Source organism: Plasmodium malariae (assembly GCF_900090045.1).
Source record: "Plasmodium malariae genome assembly, chromosome: 4".
In the NCBI taxonomy this organism is placed as follows: Eukaryota; Apicomplexa; class Aconoidasida; order Haemosporida; family Plasmodiidae; genus Plasmodium; species Plasmodium malariae.
This window is the reverse complement of record NC_041778.1, coordinates 210,042-232,494: the sequence shown is the minus strand read 5'-3', so window position 1 is coordinate 232,494 and position 22,453 is coordinate 210,042. Positions and strand designations below refer to the sequence as shown.

At 25.9% G+C, this 22,453-nt stretch overlaps 7 protein-coding genes and 1 non-coding gene across 8 annotated transcripts; 3 read left to right on the top strand and 5 right to left on the bottom strand.

The window, feature by feature from the left end:
- Nucleotides 1-1,451: 1,451 nt before the first annotated feature.
- PmUG01_04013400 lies at nucleotides 1,452-1,507 on the bottom strand. The gene has a single exon (XR_003751930.1). It is a non-coding gene; the product is annotated as an uncharacterized ncRNA (small nucleolar RNA).
- A 1,858-nt stretch (nucleotides 1,508-3,365) lies between these two features.
- Nucleotides 3,366-4,703, top strand: PmUG01_04013300 (conserved protein, unknown function; the record flags this gene model as incomplete). The annotated part of the gene is made up of 1 exon (XM_029003126.1): nucleotides 3,366-4,703. The coding sequence occupies one exon, from the start codon at nucleotides 3,366-3,368 to the stop codon at nucleotides 4,701-4,703; it is 1,338 nt and encodes a 445-aa protein (XP_028859591.1).
- Nucleotides 4,704-6,761: 2,058 nt separating this feature from the next.
- Nucleotides 6,762-7,156, top strand: PmUG01_04013200 (40S ribosomal protein S30, putative; the record flags this gene model as incomplete). The annotated part of the gene is made up of 2 exons (XM_029003125.1): nucleotides 6,762-6,765; nucleotides 6,984-7,156. 2 exons carry the CDS (start codon nucleotides 6,762-6,764, stop codon nucleotides 7,154-7,156), a joined length of 177 nt encoding a protein of 58 aa, XP_028859590.1.
- A 566-nt stretch (nucleotides 7,157-7,722) lies between these two features.
- On the bottom strand, nucleotides 7,723-8,091 carry PmUG01_04013100 (conserved Plasmodium protein, unknown function; the record flags this gene model as incomplete). Its single annotated transcript, XM_029003124.1, has 1 exon — nucleotides 7,723-8,091. The coding sequence occupies one exon, from the start codon at nucleotides 8,089-8,091 to the stop codon at nucleotides 7,723-7,725; it is 369 nt and encodes a 122-aa protein (XP_028859589.1).
- A 1,159-nt stretch (nucleotides 8,092-9,250) lies between these two features.
- PmUG01_04013000 (ribosome associated membrane protein RAMP4, putative) lies at nucleotides 9,251-10,895 on the top strand (the record flags this gene model as incomplete). Its single annotated transcript, XM_029003123.1, has 3 exons — nucleotides 9,251-9,352; nucleotides 10,373-10,529; nucleotides 10,846-10,895. 3 exons carry the CDS (start codon nucleotides 9,251-9,253, stop codon nucleotides 10,893-10,895), a joined length of 309 nt encoding a protein of 102 aa, XP_028859588.1.
- Nucleotides 10,896-11,860: 965 nt separating this feature from the next.
- Nucleotides 11,861-13,298, bottom strand: PmUG01_04012900 (pseudouridine synthase, putative; the record flags this gene model as incomplete). The annotated part of the gene is made up of 2 exons (XM_029003121.1): nucleotides 11,861-12,330; nucleotides 12,791-13,298. The coding sequence occupies 2 exons, from the start codon at nucleotides 13,296-13,298 to the stop codon at nucleotides 11,861-11,863; spliced, it is 978 nt and encodes a 325-aa protein (XP_028859587.1).
- A 1,504-nt stretch (nucleotides 13,299-14,802) lies between these two features.
- Nucleotides 14,803-17,787, bottom strand: RFC1 (replication factor C subunit 1, putative; the record flags this gene model as incomplete). Its single annotated transcript, XM_029003120.1, has 1 exon — nucleotides 14,803-17,787. One exon carries the CDS (start codon nucleotides 17,785-17,787, stop codon nucleotides 14,803-14,805), a length of 2,985 nt encoding a protein of 994 aa, XP_028859586.1.
- A 2,946-nt stretch (nucleotides 17,788-20,733) lies between these two features.
- PmUG01_04012700 (Plasmodium exported protein, unknown function) lies at nucleotides 20,734-21,689 on the bottom strand (the record flags this gene model as incomplete). Its single annotated transcript, XM_029003119.1, has 2 exons — nucleotides 20,734-21,444; nucleotides 21,600-21,689. 2 exons carry the CDS (start codon nucleotides 21,687-21,689, stop codon nucleotides 20,734-20,736), a joined length of 801 nt encoding a protein of 266 aa, XP_028859585.1.
- Between the last annotated feature and the right edge of the window lie 764 nt (nucleotides 21,690-22,453).

Here is a 22,453-nt window from a genome sequence, read left to right as displayed (position 1 = left end):
AACTCACCAATGTATACTTGCTTATTAGCTTTTTCAAAATCATATAACCCTCATGGGAGCTATAAGATTGATATTTCTGGTAGCTAATTAATATTTTTTCAATATTTTTTTTCTCAAAAATGTTTTTAAAGAAAAATATACATTCATATATATGTATATATATATTTCTTTTTATGGAGCATCTCAGACCTTCCTTCCTGTATATAAAAAAATTACACAAAAAAAAAAAAAAAAAAACAACCAGAAAAAAAAAAGAAGAATCTGGGGTACTTTTTTTTTTTCCCGATTATTTCATTGTGTATGTATATTTGCAGGATGTTTCGAGCTTCAACTCATTCCATAAAAAAAAAAGAAAAAAATGAAAAAGAATCTGTTCAGCTATAATCATCTCTTAAAGGTTCATATTTTTATTCGTGTATAATATACTTCCTTTATGATTAAATAAAAATTATTAAAGGTTATTAAGAAAAAAAAAATAAAGGACTTTTTCATTTGGACTTCCATTTTTAACACACTCTAATCACCTTATTATTGCATTCTTAAAGGAACTCAAAAGGGAAACTTGAAGGAACTACTAAAAAGGACTATTCAAAAAGACTTCAACGGGGAATTCATTTTTTTTTTTTTTTAACTTGAGCTATATCATACATGCCTTTTAAAAAGTACTACACACTTGATTTACTATTTACATTCATAATATCTCTATTTCTTTATATCTTTCTCACAGTAAATATACGTACATTCCTGTGTTCATTTATGTTCTTCCACAAGTCCAATGGTCTTCACACGGTACAATTCTTGGAATACGTTTTTTTTCATTTCGTTTTCACTTCATCTTTATCTTTCGTAAGGCCTCAAAGAGGCGGTATGCACGAAGAACTATGTTAAAAAAAAAAATAATAAATAAGTACACACACATATATATGTATATCTATATATATATGAATACATTTTGACGTATACCCGTGCGGGTGAAGAACACAAATTTAAACAATTTGCAATAAGCATATTGCAATTATTATTCTCATCTCCTCAGTTAACGAAACTTCTATGTTTCTTATTAATTTCTGTGATATATATGGATTGACATTTCTAAAATTATGAATTTAAAAAGCCACCGTATATACATTTGTTATATGAACAAATTTGAAGTTATTATTTTGTTTTAATATTTATATAAAAATATTCGCAATAGTAACTCTTCGAATCGTTCAATACGCGATTTTTTTTTTTTTTTAAATGCGTTGTAGTGCTATGCAACAAGTTGGTTTTGCAAGGTTACATTGTAATCTGTGCTTTGTACTTATTACATGTACACGTACAGATGTATAATATGTGAATGTGTACATACATAGATTTATGCTGCAACTACAAGCGAATATATATATATATATACATATATATATATATATATGCGCGAGCGTACATTGAGCTATTTTTTTATTTTATAAATATTCAGAACTTCTTAGAGGATTATAAAAACATTTGATATGAAATCAAAATATTTAAAAGGTTTATCATCATTTATATTTACAAAAATAAAAAAATTAAATAAAATACTTCGCTTAAACATATTTATTTTTCATGTTTTGTTTTTTTCGCAGTTACCTTAAAAATGGAACTCCATTACATTACACGTTCGGTTAACCATACTTTCTTTTCTTTTCTTTACTTTTCCATTCTTTTTTTACTATAATTCCATTACATTATCAGAAGAAATGTAACTCAAAGGGAATAGTACGGTCATATTTGTAGTGCGAACATTAAAATGAAAAAATATCATATGGACGAAACACTGTATTAAACGGAATAAACGAAAAAGGCGTATATTAAATAAAAAGAACAAATAAAAATAAGTACAGTAAAAAGAACATATAAAAATGAGTACAGTAAAAAGAACAAATAAAAATGAGTACAGTAAAAAGAACAAATAAAAATGAGTACAGGAAAAAGAACAAATAAAAATGAGTACAGGAAAAAGAACAAATTACGTAAAATTAAAAAAAAACAAATAAAAATATGTACAAGATCAAACATACATAAAAAAAAAAATAAAATACAAAAAACAGGAAACACTAACACGAAAAATATAAAAAATACGCTTAAAATGTTACTAACATACGGATTTAAATTTTCACATAAATTAAATTCACAGATAAAATATTTAAAGGATGGTTTATGCAACGAAAAAAAGAAAAAAATAACTTTAAAAAAAAAAATAAAAGCATTATGTTGCGTTACAGCTACAAATAATTTATTTATCGAAAAAGCTCAGAAAATCCAAGCCCTATAAGACCCCTTAAAACATCTAATAATCGAATAGTTATAAAAAAAAAAAAAAAAAAAAGAAAGCAAAGGGTAGCGAAGCAAAAAAAAAATTGGATTTATGAACGTATTAAAAAGTGAATACAGTAAATATGTTATTTTTTAGTAGCACAGCATATACTACCTCCGTAGTGCATAATTTATATATTGACATCCGATTGTGTAGTATGTCGAGTGACATTTTTTTTTGAATGTATATACACCGATACATTGATGTTCTGATGATGGCTTTTTATAACGGATATTATTATCATTATTATTATGATTTAATGAGAGCCACACTTAAGAAATTTAACGGCCCTTATAATTACAAAAACAAAAAAACAAAAAAACAAAAAAGGTATAAGCACTGAATTTGCTCCGTTTGTGGGTTTTAACAAACTTTTTTGATGTTTACAATTTTTTTTTTTTTTTTATAGCTTATATAACATGGTTATAATCATATAAAATACATGTTGGAAATATAACACATGGTGCACTATTTTTTTCGTAGGGAAGTCAATAGGTGTATGTATATATATATATATATATATATTATTGGAGTGTCCAATATATTTTTTTTTTTTTTTTTTTTTTTTTTTTTACCCGACTAACCATATTCCATTAACAGGGTGCGTTATTATATGAAAACTTAATATCCCTAGCTAAGAAAGAAAAACACACTAACGAGATTATTTTGTTAGTACATTCATTCATAAATATTTTTTTAAAAAAGGTATATTCGGTTAAGAAGAAAATAGAGAATACAATATGTGATTATATATATATGTATATATGTCTTTAAAGGAACACCCATCTTCTCTCACTTGTCATTGTTTTCTTTGCAAGCTCGTAAATACATATGCTGAGCTATTTTTTTTTTCTTTTTTTTGTCATCTTATAGATGCAAATAAACACACATATGTGTATATATATAAATACATATACAAATACATTTACGCATATGTATATATATATATATATATATATATATATACATACATATATGAGTAAGTGTATGTTAGCTCATAGTTTAATTCCTTTCTATTCTAGATAGCCCAATGAACGGTAAGAAGTACGACATACTGCTGCTAGGCAGCACAGGGTATACGGGGCAAATGATTTTAGAGTACCTTTTAAAAAAATATGAAAAAGAAATAACGAATGGGCAGATAAAACTCCTATGTGCTGTGAGAAACATAAATAGGTTGAATGAAATTTTGTTACGATTAAAAGAAAAAGAAAAACTCAGAAATACAGAAAAGATATATAAAAAAGAAGTCGATGTAGTAAATAACTATGATTCTATATTAAGTTGTTGCAAAATGTGTGATGTAGTTGTAAGTACTATAGGACCGTATGCAATATATGGGTATAATATTGTAAAGGCTTGTGTGCAGGCAAATTGCCATTATTTAGATGCTTGTGGTGAACATGATTTCATTTTAAGGATATATAAAGAATTTAACGAAATTGCTAAAGAAAAAAAGTTAAAAATAATTCATAGCGCATCCTTTATTTCAGCACTTAGTGATTTAGGGACTTACATTATTCAGGAAGAATTTTTATCTAAGTATAAAAAGCCGTGTTCATATGTTCGTATACGATTATCTAATGAAGGGAGTGATTTTAGGACAGTAGGGAAAACTACAATTAAGAGTGCATTATTATTTAAAAAACGTTTAGGAAATAGTTATAACAAGCATTATTTATGTGAAAATAAATATGATGATATATCTAGTACGGATGATGGTTTCCCCTTATATGAAAAAAAAATAAAAACAACAAATTATTTCTTTGATTATGAAGAAGAATTTGGGTATTGCTTTGATACTGTTTATTCTAAAATTGAAGAAGCTTATGTATTATGGTCCAACTATTTAATGAACTATAAATATGGAAAAAATCTGGTTATAGATTATAAACAATATGATGCAGAGTTATCAATGCCTATGTATATTATTAAACGAATGTTTTCAATGTTAATAAATGGCTTAAAATACTTGACACCTGTTGATTACGTCACAGATAAGTACGTAGACTATTTGCATAAACCGAAAACATCGGATCAATTGAAAAAGGGATTCTGGAAATGCACCATTGTTGGTGAGATGTGCGATATGTATACAGACGGAACCCAAAACAAAAATAGCGATGACAACACAAACAGTAACGAAAATGAAAACAAAGGGAATAAAAAAATTATTCTACATTTAAATGGGGAAAATGAAGACCCGGGATACCTTTTAACGGCAAAAATTATATCCGAATCAGCTATATCCTTATTTCAAAATAATTTACCAAATAGTTTTGGGGTACTCTCTGTATCCGTAGGTCTTGGTATGGCCCTTGTTGAGAGATTAAAGCAGGCTTCACTTTGCATTCACGTTGAGGTGTGAAAAATTAATTGGGAAAAGAAAATATAATTATATATATAGATGGATATGCACCTGTTTGTTAAAACTTCTCAAACAATGTGGTTACTACATAGTTATGCAGCAAAAATGCGCATACTGATTAAATGTGCATATATGTAAACAATGGAATAAAAAAATTTGTTTGTGAGCTAACTTTTTAGTTACACAATTAGCAATCGTTACGTGTTAGCGGTACTCGCACATGTTTGTTGTTTTTCCCTTTTTATCCTTTTTTTTTTTTTATTCATACAAAGATACATTTGGTTTTGGCAAAATATGGAGAAATTTTTTACGTTAATTTTTGCCATATTTTTTACGTTATTTTTTGCCATATTTTTTACGTTATTTTTTGCCATATTTTTTACGTTATTTTTTGCGTTATTTTTTGCCATATTTTTTACGTTATTTTTTGCCATATTTTTTACGTTATTTTTTGCCATATTTTTTACGTTATTTTTTGCCGTATTTTTTAGGTAATGCTTTTTCTCTTTCACGTCACCATAAACATGATTAACTGAATTTTTAAAAGAATTGGGAAAAAATAAAAAAAATAAAATAGCTCCCTTCGTCCAATTGTTGGCTTAGAAATAAATAATTTACACATGTGCACATATATAACATATATATGTATATGTAAACATATGTATTCATGTTTATACAAACATGTCCACTATATTATATGTTGAGTTGATAACGTTTTCAGCGCCTGCTGCAATTGCTATTTATACAGTACTTAAACAAAAAGCAAAATAAGGGGAATAGAAACCCCTTCTTTATAAAACTTTCTTTTCCAAAAAAAATTATGTTTCTTATGCTTTTTCCAAATAAAAATAATTCGAAAAAGCTGTGTATATGTAAAAAAGTAGGAGTAATTAAACATTCTTTTAGAAGGTAAATCTTTATATAGTAACATTTACTCATTTACAATTATACCATTATACTGTTATACTTTGCTTTTTTCAATTTTGCCTTCTCAACTGAGTAATAACAGGTGTTCACGAGTACAAGCTTCAGGAGTTCCAGAGCATAACGATAAACAAAATAACAAAATAACAAAAAAAAAATAAAAATAAAAAAACAAAATAACAAAAAAAAAATTAAATAAAACAACAAAATAACAAAATAAAACAAAATAGCAAAATTCATGTTTTCGTATAGCTAAAATTTGTTTTAAATGATGATATAGCAATATTAAAAAAAAAAAAAAAAAATATATATATATATATATATATATATATATATATATATATATATATGGCACTATCCATAAATAAATCGTAATTCGTAAAAAAAAAAAAAAAACTGCAAAAACGTAGAAAAATTATAAAAAAAAGAAAAGAATTATATTTTATCTTTTTTTTTTAATATGGAATTATAGTATATTTAGAAGAATTACAGATTAATGGCTCAATTTTATAAGTTTTAAAAAAGTTTCTTTGTTTTTGATAGAATATAAAACCTAACAAATTTAAATTCCTCATACAAATATTGTATTTTGTAATTAGCACAGAGTTATTCCATTTGAAGAATAAAATTAAATAGAAGCTTTAAGGAAAAATGGGTAAGTCCACTGAAATATTATTTTTTTATAGTAACATACATATAATTGATTGGCAGATATATTTATGAAGAATTTGCGTTTATATACATATATGTATGTAAGTATATGCATATATGTATATATGTATTTGTGCACAAATGTATGTTTGTATATTTAAGGGTGATAATATTTTATACTTGTAAATATGAACGTATTTGTTCATTCCAGTTGTCCATACATATACACGCATATACCTATGTATTTTTATTTGCTACTTTATTACCTTATTATTAGTCCAATGAATGTCAAAAATTGCCTCAACTTTTAGTTCCTGTTGTTTAAAGCATGTAAATGGGCAATTGAGTTATTCCCGTTTCTATCATATTATTTTTACGTTACATTATTTTGTCATAAGTACGATTTCTGTGGTTATATACTCGAAACAATGTACGCTTTATTGGTTATTTATTTACTCATATATGTATTTAATTTATGTTCGTATGAGTAATATCACGTATTTATTTATGTACGTACATGCATTCTTACATATTTATGATATTACTTATTTACGTGTTTACGTACTTATTTCTTTATTTTTTTAATTGTTGTTTTTTTTTTATTTTGAATGGCAGCAAAATTTGGAAATTTCCCCTCATTTGAGTTATGCCATTTTGTTTACTTTTACACATACTTTTGTTCATTTGTTTTTTTTTATATTATAGGAAAGGTACATGGATCATTAGCAAGAGCAGGAAAAGTCAAAAACCAAACGCCCAAAGTTCCCAAGGAATCAAAAGGAAGAAGATTAACTGGAAGAGCAAAAAAAAGACAGCTTTATAACAGAAGATTTTCAGATTGTACAGGAAGAAAGAAAGGGCCTAACTCGAAAGTGTAAATTAATGCCGCCAGTGGTATGTTTATATGTGTACATACACACATATATATATATATATATATATGTATATTAAGGAGCCCTTTTTTACGAATTTTTTTTTTTTTATATTGTAAAATAACATGAATGAAATAGAAGAAAAGTTTTGTGTACCGAATGTATATGCATATGTATATATTTATTTATTGCTTTTTTCTCCTTATTTCTCTTTTTTTTTTTTATTTTAAAAAAAACCAAGATTAGAACAAACAAAAACAGAAACACGCATGCTATTTTTAAGAAACTTTTCTTTAATTATAACCGTATAAAAAACATTGTTTAAAGATTAAAGGTGTTCATATTTTACAAATCCAAATTGTTTATGTTATGTAGGACATGGGCATATGTAAATAATAATGCGCAATTGTATATAAAAAAAAAAAAAAAAAAAATAATAAAAAACAAGTAAAAATGCAAAGTAAGCTTTTGCACAGTGATAAATAAAAATATTTTAAATCCAAATTTATTTCATTTCTTTTTTTTCCTTTTTTTCTTTTTTCGCTTTATCGTTTATTCCTTTTTTTTTTAATTTACATCTTTCTTTTGTTTTCCAATTCTACCAAGTTCTTCCTCTCTCGCTCTTTTGCTTCATTAATCTTGCTAGAGTTTGCATATTCATTGGAATTGTTATAAAAGTGCAAGGCCAAAACAGCACTTAAAAGTATATAAAAACTAACTGAAAAAAAGGAGATGTTTTTCTCAAACGCTAGGAAATCCCAAAGATTGTATCTTTCATTTATTTGTTGTTTATTCAATCTTTCGTTTTGTCCTTCATTTCTGTATGTTGAGTAATAGTTATTTCTTTTTGTTGTAAAGGGATTTAAAGAACTCACAACGTTTTTTTCGTTTTTTAAAATTATTGTTTTATAGTTTTTTATTTTAAGCATTTGTTTTATCATACTTTCGTGCGTAATGAAATGAAGTAGGGGGAGCAAAACAAAAAGAAAAGGGGAAATATGAAATGAAAGAAGACAGAATTAAACTATTATGTTCATAAAAATAAGCTAACGACGCGCATTCATACATATTTGCATTTACCAACAGATAATTTGTGTTACTTAAAAATAAACGATACGAATTCGTAAAAAAATAATTATATACTAAAATTAGTGTAATGGCAAAATGTATTTATTGTTATCACAGTTCTTTGATGCGATTTGGGAAAACAAGAACCACAGATAATGCGGTAAAATAAAATAAATCTTTTCTTTCATATATAAAACGTACGCATTATACATGTGTATGCGCACATAAATATATATATACGTATATGTGTATATTTATGTACACAAACTTGCGTATACTGTGTGCAAGAGAAAAAAACTGCTTGCTCGTGTAAGAAGTAAAGGGGTTTTCCCACCTTACAATTTTTATTAAAAAATATCCTTTCGAAAGGGCTATTTAATTTATAAAAAAGTTTAACAGGTAAAAATTAATAAAATTATGGAAAAGGATACCAAAATGAAGGAGAGATAAAGGTAAATAAATAAAAAATAAAAATAAAGTAAAAAAATGAAAATAAAGTAAAAAAATGAAAATAAAGTAAAAAAATGAAAATAAAGTAAAAAATAAAAATAAAGTAAAAAAATAAAAATAAAGTAAAAAAATAAAAATAAAGTAAAAAAATAAAAATAAAGTAAAATAATAAAAAATAAAGTAAACTAATAAAAAATAAATAAAATTACTACAAAGTAGTATACAACTGATAAGGCAAAAAAAAAAAAAAAAAAAGCTACGTATTACAAAATGTACAACTGCTAAAGGAAAAAAAAAAAACTTTACCTTTTTCGTTGCATGAAGAGTTAATGTGCAAATTGAAACAAAAAAATAAAAATAAAAATAAAATAACTGAAAAAACAAAAAAAACAAAAAAAACAAAAAATATGATAATTCAATTGAATAAAAATCAAAGTAAATATAAAAATTATAAAGGAGAAAAGGTTGTTTTGAAAAATTGATTTTTTTTTTTTTTTTTTTTTTTTGTGTGAAAAGAAAAAAATATATTTTTTTCTTTTTAAAAGGCAAAAATTTACATATTCCTCATTCATTACATATCATATGGATACGATACAGGATTACGTAAAAAATTTAAAGGAAAATAGTTTTTTTAAGTCATTTAAAAAGGCACATAAAAAATACAAAAGTAACATATTAAACAAGGTAAAGTGAAAATAATAAATTGATGAAACATACTAATAAATGCATAAGCAAAAGTATAAACATACGTATTTTAGCGAATGTGTGAACAGCTTTATTTAGCGAATGTGTGAACAGCTTTATTTAGCGAATGTGTGAACAGTTTTATTTAGTGAATGTGTGAACAGATGTATTTAACGAATGTATGAGTAAATATATAAGATGAATTATAATTTTATGTTATTTCCAAGAATAGGTTGCACCATACTTGTATAGTTATCCATCCCATGCGTAATATATATATATATATATATATATATATATATATATATGTATATATAATTACGTGAGAAAGTACGTTGTATGCACGTATTTGTATAGTATGTACATACACATGTGAGCAACGAGCGTATTGTTTTTTTGGAGTTGCGTTTCTTGCTAACGTAATAACATAACAGCATAACTACATAACAACACGTCAACATAACAATATAACTACGTAACTACATAACGACGTAACATAATTTTTGAAGTACTTTTATTTTGAGATGTTATAATGTTAGGACGTATTTAAAGGGTCTTTATATATGTATATATAATACCCGCTAAACATTTAATAAATGTATACATTTAAATGTGTTTTTATCGAATTCATATACATATATTTCTTAAAAGTTGTTTAAACACCTCCGAAATTATAAAATGGTGTGGTAGTAATTTTATAAATAATAAAAGAAATGCTGATTTACTTTTTATATTTTTTCTACTCCTTTCCCATGTTATTCTGTATTTTGGTTTACCTTTTGTTTTACCCCTTTTTTTTGGCGTTGTTTTGAAAATATTTCGCAGATTTGACTTTTCTAAAAATTGTACTACACTGTTTGTATATACTTGTTTGCGTATATATGTTTATTTAATTGTGCACTTATGTTTGTACGTGCACTTATTTATGTGAATATAAATCTTACGGTTGACGTACACATCAAATTAAATTGCTATACCATTAGCCGCAAACAAAATTTTTTTTTTTTTTTTTTTATGTAGATGCCAAGTAACAGAAAAATATCTCAAAAGGTAGATGCCTTTGACAATAACATAGTTCATAGGGGAAACGTTCCAACCTCATTGGTAAAGAAGGAAAGGAAACATCCAGTAGGTCCTATACTTCTCCTTGTTTTTATTTTTGTTGTCATTGGTTCAGGTAATAATAATAATGCACTCATTTTTGTATATTATGCCTTTTTTATTTTTAAAATAAGTACCCATATGCGCATTTTCAATTGTTTTGTTATAATCTATGCCATTATGAGAAAAAATAGGGCGGAATGTTTTTTATGCCGTTTTTTACCTATGTTTATTTGTTCTACGTTTTAACCTGTGAATCTTTGACTTCTCAGAGCATTTGCATATAAATTTGTACTTATGTATAAACTTATGTGTACGTATTTAGTACACGTACATACACAAGTACATATGCATGTATACATACATGTACTTAATTTATGCTCATCTTTTAGTTATCGTTCAAATGCTCAGCATGATACAGAAATCCAAAGTATTTGATTGAAGCCTCCCTATTTAACATTTTTGTTTTTCTAATTTTTTGCTATATGAAGAGAATAAAGGTGCATGACATTTTTAAATTAAAACATTATTTTGTGTTAAGACATATAAAAATAGTAGAATGCAGTTAAAGAAAAAAAAAGGAAATTCCAAACGATCTACTACTGTTTTTTTTTTTTTTTTTTTTTTTTTTTGATCCTTTATTATTATTTTAAAGAAATTGTATATGTGAATATACATATTTATACATATCTACGAATATATACGCAAATATATGCATATATATATGTACGCATCTATATGAGCATATACCAATATATATGCGTGTGTATACATTTACATAATTACACATATAACTTGTAATAATTTGCTGATATTGTTAAATTGTTCCATAAAATGTGTTTATATATATTAAACTGATGCAAACCCAAAAAAGTACAAATTATATTATGTTGTGTTATTTTTATTTTTTTTTGTATTTTGGGAAAATATATGAATTATTAATTTTTTTAAACAAATTGTTAAGTATGTTTTATATTTTGTTCTATTGTAATATTGTAACAACTTTAAAAGGTATAGGAAAAGGAAGGAAATACCCCTTTCACTAGTAATGCATGTGGTTGAATACATACATAAATACATACATATATGTACATGTGTACATGTATGTAAGCTTTTATTTTGGGTGTTTTTGCAGTATATAATAGGAATTAAATATATATTGCAGCAAAAAAAAAATAGTGAACTTTAAATAATATTGTATGAACATAAAAAAAAAGAAGAAAAGGAGAAGAAAATAATAGAAAAGGAACATAAAGTTAGAGAACAAGATTAATACATTATAACATGTTACAGAACAATTTAAATATCACGTTATATAACGCAATAATAAAACATGATCTTATGGAACAAAATGGAGGAAAAATAAACAAAACGAGGGAATCGTCTACTCACGGGCTCTTTATATTGCTAAAAGCTCCTCGTCTTTAAATTTGAGACTTCTTTTTGTGTCAATTCCCTGTATTGCTTAGGAAAAAATATATCTTTCAAAGTTATATTTTCAAAAGCGCTTCTCTTTATTTTTATTACTGGTTGATTTATTTGTTCAAACATTTTTCTGATTTGTCTGTTTCTTCCTTCTTTTATACTTATATTTAATACACTTACTTTTTTCATTTTATCCTGTATTTTTACACATTCTTCTCGAAGTATTTCAATAAAAGCAGGTTGTGTTTTTTTCTTTTTTTCTTTTTTCTTGTCATCATCATGTTCTATATACACACCTGCAGCTAGTTCTTTAAGAGAACTCATTTTAACAGGTCCCTCAATGTGAACCCTATATGTTCTTATTCTTTGATACTTTGGGTGCGTTAGTCTATTAACCCAGGCATACTCATTTGTTAGTAGTAGGACTCCGGAAGTGTTTCTATCTAATCTTCCTTGAAAGGGTAAAACAGGAGATGATATATATATAACTAGGAATGCAATAATTTGATATGTAATAAAACATCATAAAATGAAGGGATATAAATATTATACAGTTCGAATGGTAAAATGTTAATTTGTTGTTATGGAAGTGGGTCGACGTATAAAAAAAAAGAAACCCATATATATATAACTTCGTTTCTAAGTAATAATTGTTATTACAACTATTATATTTTTTTTTTATCCTTTTTCATTTTATTATTAAACATTTGGTGAGCGTTTAAAATGTAGCCGTACGAAGTGTACCATACGTAAGTTGGAATAACATTCACGCTCTATATACCTACATGCGGAATGTATGAACATGTATACATGTATACATAAACATTTATGAACGTACAAACGTAAATGCTCGCAAAAAATGCGTTCGATAAGAAACAACTACAATTTGTAAAATGCTTATTTGTCACTAACCTACGGATACCAAACGATATTTTTGTAAAAGATCCTCAGGAAAAAGAGAAAATATGGATCTTCTATTTTTTTCATCACTAGTTGTGCATAATAAACCTTTGGGTTTATGCAAAACAAACCACTTAAATGACTTACTGGAATTTCCATTTATTAAATTTTTTATATTCTGTATGTCAATTTTTCTTTCACATATTTTTAGTCTATCTTTTGTAATATCTACATGTGTACCTGGGTTAAGTATAATTTTATTGTTTATTTTTACATTACCATCTTGTATAAACTTATCTGATTTTCTCCTCGAAATATTCCTGCTGACAGATATTACTTTATTTAGCCTGATAGTATTTGCCTTGCTGTTACTTGTTGTCAAGGCTACATCAAAACAGAAAATACCATTACTATTATTATTACTATTATTATTGCTACTATTTTGGAACAAAAAAGATAATATTAAGAAATAGAGAAGTAATTTATTGCGCTTAGAATAAATGGGGGGTTCAATTTTCATCGATTTTTTCTGCTGTAAAAATAATGGAAGCTCTTTTTTTGTTAGAAAGAAAAATGAAACTATTAAATGGCTTCTTGGAAGAGGTATTTTACACGTTGTTCTGTTTATTCTTACATGAATTGGAGTGCTCACTGAAGTGTATTTGAAACGATTCAGGAGTTTGCATATTTGGTGTGGTATTAATTAGAAGGAGGAGAAGATAAAAGAAAAATAGGAAAAATAAAGGCCAAAAAAAAAAAAAAAGAAAATTCGATGAGCATGAAACTTTAAATATTTCCCTGTACTTAAATATATAAATTCACATAATAATAAAAAAAATAAAATAAAATAAAATAAGCGCAAGATAATTATATGTAAATAACAAAAAAGAATAAAATATTTAGAGATGAAAATTTCCATATTTCGATTTTTCTCGTATGTTACAATTCACAGGTAAATTTTCCTGTTCTGTCGTATCTTATCAATATGTAAATATATTTTTAGCTATTTTTGTGCCTTACACCTTGATATATTTTTTTATGCGCATTTCTGCTTAATGTTGTATGTCCTCCCCCAAAAATAAAAGTATGGGAATAGAGTTTGCCTTTTTTCATGTCGTGGTGAAATAAAACAGAAACGAATGTTTTAAATTTTGATTACCATTATCTGTCTTTGAATTGATTTGACACCAATGTATGTTTCGAGGAAAAAAGTGATAATATGCATGTATATGCATACCTATATATATATACGTATGTATAAATGTGTGTATTCGAACCATATACGTAATAAAAAGAGGTGAATTAAAAAAAAAATATATATATATCCCTAAATGACATAAGCTTCTCATTTTAAAAACATAAAAAAAAAAAGGTTTGATATAATTTAAAAATTTCCTATTTTTTTTTTTTACACCTATTTATGTACAATTTTGTACAATAACATCAGTATTTTATAAAAGGTTCTACTCTTGAAAAATGTAGATAAAGAATGCGTAATCCATAAAAAAAATTTTCTTTCATATATTCATGCGTAAATGTATTCACATTCTAAATTTAAAAAGCGGGAAATACATGCACGTTATATAATAGGTAACAAAGGAAGGATTGTATAAAAAGGAGAATTTTTTTTTTAAAAATACTTCTAAATTTTTGTAAATAGCCATATGTATGGCCTATAAAAGGCGGCAAAAGTGGGTGTGTGAAGTGGTGGTACCGCCATTATTGGCATATTTGGCGGTATTGATAGGGATATGATATTGATTGTGATAGTGGTGCCACTAGTAGTGGGAGTACTTGTATGAACAGGTAAAATAATTTGCAACTTCGTAGGGGACGTCGTAATCTGGATGAAAAGTTTTTCCTTTACATGAATATATACACGAGTGTCAGGGTGTCAAGCGTATGCTCATGCTCACACACACACACACATATATATATATATATATATATATATGGTTGGATGGATGGATGCAAATGCGCAGAAATAAAAGTGGGTTCACGGGTGAGGGTACTTGGTGAAGTGCTCACCTCTTCTTGATGTTCTTGCTCGGGGCCTTGGGTTTTGCAGCTGACCTATTCTTGATAGTCGGTTTTCGGTCAATTTTACTTTTTACCAAAATGTCGTCATCTTTATCTTCTTTTGATTCGCTTAGTTCGTCCATGTCTTCATCAGATTCATACTCGTTAATTTTAAATGTGCTTTTTTTTTCAGTCGATGTGAGTCCTTTCCTTAATGAGTTAGGATCGTTTTTGATAACATGCGAGGAGTTATATAAACGAGTAAACGAAGCTTTTACTTTTGAATCAAGTTTATCATATAAATTTTCCTGATTAGGTAATCTTAGAGATGGTAAAATTTCAGTAATCATTTCTCTAGTAATATTATATTCTTCCATTAACTCAATGGCTTCATTTATATTATTTTTAAGTAAAGGTGTCATAATTTTAAAATAAATATAACTTAAAAATCCAGAAGTTACCATATATTTAGGACATACATTAAGTTTATAGGATATATTAAAACATAACTCATTTAATAATCTTTTATTTTTATTAAATGTAGAAATTTTTCCAAAAGCTGAAGGAAAATTAATTCTTCCTGACATAAATAATTTGAGTAATTTAATGCGCATAACTGGACACACACAAGATAAAATAGAAAAATGTGGTAATAAAGAAAAGTCCATAGTTGTTTTCATATTATATTTTATTTTGTCAGCTAGTGCTAAATCATATGATATTTGAGCAAAAGCATTCCATTTATTTATTGAGTTAGGTGATTTATCATTATCATTAAAAACATTTGTATAATTTTCACTTATAAAATAAGGAATTAACTCATAATCGACAAAAAATAGATCCATAATTTCTCTTACCTTAAGTTTTGATGATTCATGAAAATTTAAAAGTTTGAGAGTTATTTCAAAAGGGTTAGCTAAAGACTGTACATTTTTATTAGAATTATTTAATTCTTTTTTTAAATCTAAAAATTGTATCCTCTTATATGTTTTTGATAACAGTTGCAGTGTGTTTAACATTTGTCTCATATCTCCTACGGTAGTTTCCCATAATAATTCCAAGGCATTAGGTTCCATCATAATATTTTCTTTCTTACATATTTCTAAAAGTCTTTTAACAACAGCATTTTTATTTGGTACAGTAAATTTTAAATCATAACATTTATTAGCTAATGTTCTCATTTTACTATTTTGCCTATCATTACATATACATATAATAGGACATTTTGTTTTTTCTATTAATTTTAAAATTGCTGCACTCCCACCTTTATCACCACTTGACATACCATCTACTTCGTCCATTATAATACAAGTTTTTGATAACTTACGACTTTTTAACGAAGCTATAGAATATCCTCCAGTTGCCATTTCACTAATTTTTTCAATTGCTGCTTTATTTCGTTCATCTGAAGCATTAAATTCGATTACATTGTATCCTGAAGCTTCTGATATAATCTTTGCAGTCGTTGTTTTTCCAATACCTGCAGCACCACTTAGTAAAGCACAACGTGCATTTACATTTTCATAGATACCTCGAAATGTTTTAGTTACTTGTTTTTTCATTCCCCTTATACATACATCTTCCCAACTGGCTAGCCAATTTTTTAATTTTAGAACATTTTGATTATTACCAACTAATTCATTAATATTTTTGGGTCTATATTTTTCAACCCAAAGTTGATTGAGCACTTTGTTATTGCTTAATTTATTCCTTTCATCCACTTCATTGTTGTAGTTTCCTAGGCCATTATCATGTTTGTCTTTTCTACTTTCCTTATCGAGCATGTTGCTGCTACTGTAGTTGTCACTAGCGCTTTTATAATTTGTTGAATAATCGCTCTGTTGTTTTTTTACAAAATCTTGATATTCTGATTTATCTGAATTTTCCTTATTTGCATCACCATTGTGTGTACCATACTGCTCTTCATATTGTGGATGACTTTTCCCTTCTGGGAGTAATTCCAAAAGCTGTTCCTCATTTAATATTTTAATGATAGAATTACTTTTTTGTTGTAATTCAAATGCTTTTAAATATTTCCTCCCTTCATTGTATAGTCTTCCATCTTCCAAATATTCACCATGAATTAAATAATGAGTTTTTGATGACACAGCTGACATTACACTACCACCATGTTCTTTAATCTTTGATTGTAAATCATCTCTTGAAAAATTCTTGAATACTCCTGTTAGTACAAATTTTAGATTATTGAATGGTAAATAGTCAAACTTTTGTGTTGTGTCATTATTTTCCATCTTTGTTTTATTTTTTCCAAAAGAAGTGAGTTTTTTTTTATATCTTTCTTCCTCAATAATATCAACATCTTGTTCTCCTTCTTGTCCTCTTTCTCTTTTTAGGTTAGGCTTTGCATTTTCTCCTTTTACATTTTTTTGGTCTTTTTCTAATAAATCAAAATATTCACTCACATTTTTCACAGGAATTTTACTGCTATTATTTGAGCTGCTTTTTATCATTACACTGTTATTACGATTACTACTATAATTATTGTTCCTATTGTTACTATTACTATTGTTACTATTCCTATTGTTACTATTCCTATTGTTACTATTACTATTGTTACTATTACTATTGTTTCTATTACTATTGTTACTATTACTATTGTTACTATTACTATTGTTACTATTATTATTATTATTATTATTACTATTATTATTACTATTAACATCTATTTTTTTAGAGCTAGGTTTAAAATATGAAGTAATATCATAATATACAGGTTTGTTCGATGCCTTTTTATTAAGCGATTTTTTCTCTAGTATATTTTTATTACCTTCCTCCACCTCATCATCATCATTAATTTCAACAACACTTTTGCTTAGAGATTTATCTTTTCCTTCATTATCAAAAAAATCATCGTCATCATCCTCTTCGTTATCAAATAAATTACTTGAAACCTTTTTCAAGCGCTTCCTCTTCCTTCCGATATCATCATCACTGTCCTTATCAAATAAATTTTTTCCTTTTGAACACATTTATCGATGTTGGCAGAAAACTGCAAGATAAATGCGCCGGGGATTGTGTGGAGTTACCGTGTGCCTGCAAGGGTTTGTTATGTATACATATATATATATATATATATATATATATATGTACGTGTATATGTATGTTTGTACGTATGTATGTTTGTACGTATGTATGTTTGTACATATGTACGTTTGTACGTATGTTTGTATGTATGTTTGTATGTATATTTGTATGTATGTTTGTATGTATATTTGTATGTATGTTTGTATATATATTTGTATGTATGCTTATGTGTATGTACATGCAAAGGGTTAATGCGACACGCTAACGAAAATATATGCGTCAGTATGGAAAACTTTAGGACGCGTGGAAAATTTTTGCAAGTTCAACTAAATTTTGTACATATATGTAACACGTGAATGTACATGCACATGTAAGGTATATTCCGAAGATTTAATTACAAGTTGTAAACATTGGATTTTTTCAATGGATGTGCTAATATATTTATTATATGCTTATGTGCAAATTCGTAATTAAAAGGGAAGAAAAAAAGCTCTTAAATACAAATAAATTTGTTTAAAAAGAGTTTACCCTATGGGAACGCTATACTTTGGATAAATTAATTTTGTACAACTTAAATAAAGGGCATACATATATATGTACATATGCGTGCTGATGGAAAAAAATGGGTAAAAATACGTGAGTATACATGTAAATAAATGCGCAAATAAGTAAATGCGTAACTAATAAATAAATTAATATATATATGTATATATATGTATAAAATAAAATGAAGTAAAACAAAGAGGCTTAAAAGAGGGGAGAGTGCCAAAAATAAAGGTGAGCAATACAGTTAATGTGATGACTAAAGATATTTGCTCATTAAAATAAAGGTTATATACAATGTATGTGTAATCAAAAACATGTTACATAATTCCATGCTGATAAGGCATAAGCCCAAAAAAAAAAAAAAAGGGGAAAAAAAGGGGAAAAAACGGAAAGAAAAAAAAAAAGAGGTCATGCAAAATCACAGATTAAAAAAAAGGGAAATAATACGTAAAGCAAAACTTGATATTTTCGACAGTCCCTATTCAATTTCACCGTTATTGTAGATCTCATAAGCGTTTGATGATTTTTCTTCTTAAGAGAATTTTTTTTTTTTTATGATTAAAAATAGCACAGAATGTTAAAAGATGCCTTTTAATTTTTTCTCCTTTTTTACTATCTTTTTTTTTATTCTTTTTTGAATTTATCAATTTTACACGAATATCTTAAAGTTAGACTATTTTTTAAAGCTTAACTGTCTTGATTATTTATAAAAAAACGAGAGAGGTTCAAATGTTTTTTTTTTTCCTTAAAAATGTATTTTTATATAAACTATTGTGGTTTTATTTATTAAGTACGTTCAACTATTTAGCGAAGTTTATTAATGAAAACATCTCTTTTTTTAAAATTAGCGTAGTTAATTACTAGACTTAGAGCTCAACCTTTTCCCAAATAATTAAAGCATTCTCTTGTCTACCAGAAATAACACATAAATAATGTATGTACGTATATATGTATATATATATATATATGCACAAATACATATATATATATATGTACGTACATACATTTTGAAAATATATATCTGCTGCACACAATGAGTAAAATGGATGTTTTTTGGTATTTCATAAAATTTCTTATTTTTATAAAGGAATTCAGTTCATCTAATTTTAATATATTTTTGAAATCCTTTAACAAATAATCTTCTCATTTTTACTTTTCTTTTTTTATAGCAAAATATATACGTATGTTTTCTTATTTGGGCGTTTTCTACGTTTATTATGCGCATATTTATTCTTGCACCATGAATTTTTAAGGGGAAAAAAAAAAAAAAATAGTGGATGTCTTTTAAACAGCTCCACTCTCATTGTCATTTGGGAATTTCCTTGACATTTTTTTTTGCTAAAGTAAAATGTGAACATTCTTTGATGTATTCGTAGTTTAACATATGTGCATACATATATAAAAACAGATACGAATTCATGTATCAAAACATATGCGCACACAAGTACATAAACATGTATACATACGTATATTAAATATGTACACATACATATATATATATATATATATATATATTAACATATAGGAATACATACATATATATATATATATGTTAACCGTCTTCCTGGGGGACTATAAAGACTCTCCTTAATACCACAAGGAATAAATCCAGTACATAAATAATTTGATAATATTTTATTTTAAACTTTATATACGCATATTATAAGGCAAATGTTTTTTTCAGAATACGTTTTATTCAACATATTTTTAAAGAAATGTGGGATAAAAAGAGAAAAGTGATTTATGTTCGTACTACTATATGTACATAAAAATATGTATATATATATATGAGTGTACAAAACACTTAGGGAGGAAAATAGCATTTTACGCGTTTTTTCCCAATTAAAAAATTAAACAATTTATTAAATATAAGACGTTAAGATTAAATTATATAATAAATTAAAATTTTACTTTATGTAGACATATAAAGACATCCCTTTTTTCTTTTTGTTTTGAACTATCATTGATTTATCAGATTAAAGTTGCATCATTATAATGGAGTATTAAACTTATCAAATTGAACATTATAGTTAAATAATATTTATAATATTAAGAAGATTTAAAACATAAACATACAAAAAAAAAAAAAAAAAAAAAAAAAAAACATTTATGATGCAAAAAGTGTCATTAATTTTTTTTTTTTTTTTTTTTTTTTTTTTGCAATTATTCAAATTAGTAATTGCTTTGCACTTTTTTCCGTAAGCGCCAAAGAATGAAAAGAGGGATATATATATATATATATGTATGTATGTACGTTTTACAACTTCATTTTGTTTACTCAATTTTTTTTTTTTTTTAGTAGAGCAACAATTGTTCTTTTTTTAGAAATACGCTGTTTTGTATTTTTATTTTGCATGGTGTTTTAGTTTAGTGTGCAACTGCTTTTTCCATTTGTTCTTCATTTTTTCCGTGATTTCTTTCCAATCACTCTTATTCTTATTTAATAATTCTATGAATTTATAACGAGTACAAGGTTTCCCCTTATATAAGTCAATAAAATTGCTTAAAGAATCAGCGTCAAATTTTTGTAACTCAACCATAAAATCAGAATAAGCACTCCACCATGTTTTAATTAAAATTTTCTTGGAAATATTTTTCTTTTCTGCAAATTCTACACATTTATCCCAAATTTTTTTCATCATTTCAATATATACGCACCTGCGTCGATCATAAATATGATACCATATGTCATGCATATCTTTTATAGTAACAAAAAAATATAAATCATCAACTTTTTTTTTTAATTCTGCTTCTGATAATTTTAGGTTACTTTCGTAGTTTTCGTTAAATGCATTTTCTTTTTTTTCTCTTCTTTTTTCACTAATTGTATCTTTGTTTATGTAATTTTTCACTGTATATCTTAATCTATCTAACAATTCATTTGATTTATCGAAGTTCCCTCCTAATTTTGAACTAGGACTCTTTTTATCATCACTCCATATACCAGTTTTCCAGTGTGTTGGAGGTTTCTCAACTAAACCTCTATCACTGTATATCTTACTTAATGGTAAAAGCGAATACGACTTTTCTTGAGGAAGAATAAAATGCTGTATGTTCTACAAGTGTATTAATAAAGGAGGTTGTTTATAAAAAAAATTTTTTTTCCCTTTTATATATATATACAAGATACACACTCCAGTAGGATGAAACATACATATATATATCCACGTACATGCATACAAAATTAAAGCACATATGTATACTATCTTACTAGTAGCAAAAGACAAGTCAACGTGCGTACTGAAGCTCTAAAATGTTTAGACTGTATTAAGTTTGAAAAACTTGCATATTTGGACTTCATTTTTGAATAAATTTATTTACAAAAAAGTTACCATAATTTATTTTTTAATTTTTATATTTTTAACTTTGTTATAAAACTTAAAAAGAAAAATCAAAAAAAAAAAAGACAAAAATATAAAAAATTAGCGCAATGTTATTATGACATACAAAAAAAAGATAAATAAAATAAAATATGAAGTGTAGCAAAATTTCAAGCACAAACTTTACAGTATTTTAAGTAAAATGTCTATGTGTCTGAATGGGGGACAACATGTAGAACTTGAGAAAAATTCTACATGTGGTAAACTTAATCTTAAACTATTACTAATTTAATTTTATTGCATTTGTTCTATTTGTTTATATTTGTTCTATATATTCTTAAAGTGCATTTTAAAATAAAACTATTAACAATAAATTACAGATATGCCACAACATTGCATGCGCTGATAATAATTATTATGTATGTACATATATATATATATACACATATATATATACACATACATATATACACATACATATATACACATACATATATACACATACATATATACACATACATATATACACATACATATATACACATACATATATACACATACATATATAACAAATTCAGAATAATTATTTTAATTATAAAATCTTAAATTTGAAAACCTTTTTTCAAATATATTATACCAAAAAAACGAAAAAAAAAAAAAAATATAACAAAATATAACAAAAAAAAAAAAAAATAATAAAAAGATTTAATAATAACAATTTTAATTACAAAAAAAATATAATATG